Consider the following 5,595-nt stretch of genomic DNA (forward strand, 5'->3'; position numbering starts at 1 on the left):
TTTTGCTTTGGACCTTGACTTTAACCGCTCAGTCTCAAGTTTTCACTTGACACCTACACGCCACAAGCACATGGTTAGGGACAGCTTGGTTTAGCCGCTTAGGCCAGGATGTGATTCCTTTAGGCCCTCCTATCCACTGATGCTCAAAGCCTTGGGATCCTTTTTATTTGCCCTTGCCTTTTGGTTTTAAGGGTTATTGGCTTTTTGCTCTTGCCTCTTGGTTTTAAGAGCTTTTTGGCTTTTTCTGCTTGCTTTTTTCTTTTTCTTTCTATTTTTTTCGCCTATATTTTTTTTTCTGCAAGCTTTGCTCTTTGCTGCTTTTTCTTGCTTCAAGAATCATTTTTATGATTTTTTAGGCCCTCCTATCCACTTATGCTCAAAGCCTTGGGATCCTTTTTATTTGCCCTTGTCCTTTTGATTTTAAGGGTTATTGGCTTTTTGCTCTTGCCTCTTGGTTTTAAGAGCTTTGGCTTTTTCTGCTTGCTTTTTCTTTTTCTTTCTATTTTTTTTTCGCTATTTTTTTTTCGCCTATATTTTTTTTTCTGCAAGCTTTGCTCTTTGCTGCTTTTTCTTGCTTCAAGAATTATTTTTATGATTTTTCAGATTATCAAATAACATGTCTCCTTGTCATCATTCTTTCAAGAGCCAACATATTTAACATTCTTAAACAACAACTTCAAAAGACATATGCACTGTTCAAGTATTCATTCAGAAAACAAGAAGCATTGTCACCACATCAATATAATTAAACTAAGTTCAAGGATAAATTCGAAACTCATGTACTTCTTGTTCTTTTGAATTAAAACATTTTTCATTTAAGAGAGGTGATGGATTCATAGGACATTCATAACTTTTACTTTTAGTATGTGCTTGGGCTGAGCTTGAAGTCTACACGTGGAGAGGTCATTCTTGGAGTTGCACGCCAGCTTTTGTGCCATTTTGGGCGTTGAACTCCACTTGGCAACTTGTTTCTGGCGCTGGACGCCAGAATTGGGCAGAGAGTTGGCGTTGAACGCCAATTTGCGTCGTCTAAACTTGGGCAAAGTATGGACTATTATATATTGCTGGAAAGCCCTGGATGTCTACTTTCCAACGCAATTGGAAGCGTGCCATTTTGAGTTCTGTAGCTCCATAAATCCATTTTGAGTGCAGGGAGGTCAGAATCCAACAGCATCAGCAGTCCTTCTTCAACCTCTGAATCTGATTTTTGCTCAAGTCCCTCACTTTCAGCCAGAAAATACCTGAAATCACAGAAAAACACACAAACTCATAGTAAAGTCCAGAAATATGAATTTAACATAAAAACTAATGAAAACATCCCTAAAAGTAACTAGATCCTACTAAAAACATACTAAAAACAATGCCAAAAAGCGTATAAATTATCTGCTCATCATTATGCCAATGTTGTACTATAGTGTTGTCATGCTTTTGCAAAAGATAAATTTCTGTTATTTTAAGATCTATTAATTCAAATAATATGGAGAGTAAACATGCACCTCATACTATGCAGATAAAATGCATGAAATGTGGAGAAAAATATGAGCGTTAGAAAAGGATGATGGATCTTACTGTTGAGATAGAAGGGGACATAGCAACTCTGCAGGAAGCTCATTTTGAGTTTATAGTCTTGTAGTATTTTTTGTTGTTTAGATTTGTAACATGATTTATTACTTTTCAAGAGAAATTTGTGTATCAATATTTTGAGTTTAATGAAATATCTCATTTTGTAGTAATTAATTTCAATATATTTATATTATACATAACAATAATCATTGTTAGCAAAAATAATTGAGATTCTAAAGAAAAAAGGTATTTCGTTACTTCTAAGAAAATGAATATAATATAACTAAAAAAAGTCTTAAGATTTTAGCGGCAATAGTAATGGCCGGTAAAAGTGAATAATATTACAATTTTAGAATTATTTTTAGTGGCTATATAAATTGCCGGTATGATGAGTTTTGGCGGCAATAGTAATGGCCGCTAAAAATGAATAATATTACAATTTTAGAATTATTTTTGGTGGCCATATAAATTGCCAAGAAAATGGCTGCTAAAAATTACATACTTTTTGCAGCCATTAAAAAAGTCTTTACTGGCAAATGTTATAATTGCCTCTAAAACCTTTTAGCGACAAAGCATAAGACAACTAATGTCTAATTGCCGGTAAATGTATTAGCGGCTATTTTTATTACCACTAAATACAAAATAAATGGCCGCTAAAAATAATTTTTCTTGTAGTGACAGTATCATTTCACCGAACAAGAATTAACACATCGATTAAGAGAATAAACAATTCATCAAACACTTAGAGTGCTTGCGAATTTGAAACAATGTCCATCAATTAAGAGATGATAAAACTCATTGAATGTTATATCATATAGCAAAGCATTCAGAATCTGAGAATGAAAAACAAAGAAAATGAATAAAAAGGAAAAAGAGAAGGGAACCAAAAGTTGAGAATGAGTGGAACGAAGAAGAGAATGCAGAAGCGAGAGAATGCCGATGTAGAACACGAGAGTCATTGGCCGAGGAGAGTTGACAGAAGAGGTGCTTTCTCTTGGTCTCAGAGGCTTGGGCATTGTGACAAGATCTAGAAATGCATTGATAAAGGAGGCATCTTGGCTCGATCTCAGTAGCTTTCTCGCAACAGCATAAACGAGATGAACTTTAGTAGTGACGACAATAGCAATGGCGGAGGAGGAGGTGACGGTGGCAAAGATGGCAGTGGAGATGTGATGCCAGGGCATCTTAGGCTAGTTTCACTAGCGTTTTTCTTTGTTTTTAGAAGGTTTTATGCACTTTCTTGAGCTATAAGTAAGCAATTGGGTTAGAAATTCATGTATGCTTAGATTCATCCAACCATGGTTAATTTGATGCAATTTCATGAGAATTATGCTATAATTACTTAGGTGCTAAGAATGATGATAATTCCCATGAATTTAGCAAGACTTTGATGCATGTATTGGTTGATGACAGATGAAGGAAAGCATGGAAGGAAGTTGAAGAATGAGCATGGAAAGGATGAAGAAGAAGCAACGTTGGTGGCCAAGTTGGACCACCAATGTTACCTCAAACGTTGAGAGGGAGGCAGAGCAATTCTCTGCATAATTAGCTGATGCCCACGTTGGAGGGAACGTTGACAAGCCAACGTTAGCCCCAACGTTGTGCTAAAATGTGCTTTCTGGAGATTTGGAAAATTTGTAGCGACGCGCACGCGTGCTATACGCGCACGCGTGGATTGGAAATTCTGACAATCCACACGCACACGTAGCTGACGGGTACGCGTGGATGGGTAACGTTGGACCAACAACGCTACCTCAAACGTTGGTGGCCAATGTGCGCGATCTTGATTTCAAAATCCTGAATTTGAAAAAAGCACAACGACGCGCACGCGTCTATAGCGCGTACATGCGAGCTTAACTTTTGAGAATCCACGCGCACGCGTGGATAGGCCAACATTGGAGAGAACGTTGCTAGTCTAACGCTGAGGCCAACGTTCGTCTAAAAGCTTTCAAAACTGGAAATCGGGAGTTTTGCATCGACGCGCACGCGTAGCGTACGCGCACGCGTGGATGCGTATTCTGACCCCAAGGGCGCAAACGCGCAAGGCACGCGTACGCGTGGGTAGAAGAATGTTGGCACTCCAACGTTGAGTTAAACGCCAACGACAGCAAGCAGAACTGAATTTTCAAAGAGGCGTTTGATTCAACGTTGGTCCTCAAACGTGGACTCCAATGTGAGCATTAGAACTTTACAATTCAAGCAGATCTCTTCTCAACATCAAGAGAAACCAATTGGAGCAACTTCAACCCAATTCAATCAAGGCCAAAAGCCCAATTCAGAGATTGAAGATCAATGAAAGAAAGTGTATAAATGGCTTAGAATTCAAGTAAAAAAAAATTTAGCTGGCGGAGAGAGATACGGACACTCTGTTAGTTTTAATTTTCTGCAATTCTTTCAATTCTGCAATGTATCTTTCAATTCCATTTTACATTCTGAGAGCTATGAACAACTAAACCCCTTTCCTTGGGTTAGGGAGCTCTGTGTAATTCAATGGATCAATATTAGTTTTCATTTTTCTTCTTCTTTCTTTCTCTTGATTTTGCTAGAAAGCTTTCGTTCTTCATCCAATTGGATAGTTATCTTGGAAAAGAAACTATCCATAATTGGATCTCCTTTGAACCTTGGAAGAGGAATGAGGAGATCATGCTAGAATTTCTTTCTCACATTAGATTAAATTGGGGTTTGGATGGATATAGTGACATGTAATCCTACCAATACTTTGATCTATGAATTTGTGTGGTAGAATCAGTGACCGATCTTCATCTCTTCCCATGGCACTTAAATCAAGGAATTGGGCAATTGTTCATGCTTAGAGAGATTAGATTACCAAGGAATTGGGATCTAATCACCTAAGATTGCTAAGGAGATCAATGAATGCATTGATTAAGGAAGAGATGAAAATGAACTTGATCTGGAGAATTATCACATCTCTTGACCCCAATGAATCCCTCACTCTGATCTTACCCATTCTCATTACATACTGCTCTTAAATTTCATGCTTAGTCCCCATTCCAATTTAATTTCTTGCAATTTAAGTTTCTGTACCTACATTCCTGCAATTTAATTTCTGTTCATTTAATCTCTTGCAGTTTAAGTTTCCCGCCAATTTTACTTTCCGCAATCCCAATTTCAATTTCGATTTAGCTCAACTAGAATAATTCTCCAATTAACGTTGCTCAACCAACCAATCCCTATGGGATTCGACCTCACTCTACAGTGAGTTTTTACTTGACGACAATCCAGTGCACTTGCCGGTAGGAAATTGTTGAGAGACAGTTTTCCGGTGAATTAAGTTTATGGCGATGTTGCCGGGGATTGGTTTTGTATTGACAATTACTAAATTGGAGGATAACTAGATTAAGCACCTTTCTTTTCTTTTGATTAATTGAATTTTAATTTCAGCTGTTCATTTTTGCTTGCTACAATTTTAGTTGTTTCTCTTTATTTTTCTTTATTATCTTACTTTCCAACAAGCTAACCCACTAACCATTTGATAAACTGCTCTAACTAAGCTAACTATACTCTGTTTTAGTGGACTCTGCACTTGCTGTTTCTGGTACTTGTTCATTGAATGACAGGTAGAAGAAGGAAACCTCAACCTCTTTTGACGGTGAACCGGAAAGAACCTTTCTGAGATTAAGGAGGGAAGCAAGAGAAAAAAAGGCTATTGGTGCAGAGGAAGAGGAGGAAGACTCAGATATAAACATGGAAGATGATATGGAAAACAATCATGAAGGAAAGGTGAACAATCATGCCAGAGGAGGTGCAGCCAACCCTGCTGGACAAGAGAGAAGAGTTCTTTCCTACATTAATCCAAACCTAGGAAATTGTGGTAGCAGCATTCAAAAGCCAACCATCCATGCCAATAATTTCGAATTGAAGCCACAGCTCATCACACTGGTTCAAAACAATTGTTCTTTTAGAGGAAGTGCCCAAGAAGACCCTAATCAGCATCTCACTACATTCCTAAGGATCTGTGACACAGTGAAATCCAATGGAGTTCATCCTGATGCTTAGAGACTGCTTTTATTC

The 5,595-nt window shown here is 37.7% G+C and overlaps 1 protein-coding gene across 5 annotated transcripts in view; it reads left to right on the forward strand.

Annotated features, from left to right (window-relative positions):
• LOC110263389 overlaps positions 1–1,733 on the forward strand; it is a 12,737-nt gene extending 11,004 nt beyond the window's left edge. For all 5 annotated transcript variants that reach the window (XR_002348932.1, XR_002348933.1, XR_002348934.1 and 2 more), the window contains one exon: positions 1,511–1,733. Coding sequence is in view for 1 of the 5 variants with exons in the window: in XM_021104586.1 (XP_020960245.1) it covers positions 1,511–1,514 (4 nt within the window). In the remaining 4 variants the exon portion in view is untranslated. The remainder of the gene's footprint in view (positions 1–1,510) is intronic.

This window comes from Arachis ipaensis, chromosome B06 (genome assembly GCF_000816755.2).
Source record: "Arachis ipaensis cultivar K30076 chromosome B06, Araip1.1, whole genome shotgun sequence".
In the NCBI taxonomy this organism is placed as follows: domain Eukaryota; kingdom Viridiplantae; phylum Streptophyta; class Magnoliopsida; order Fabales; family Fabaceae; genus Arachis; species Arachis ipaensis.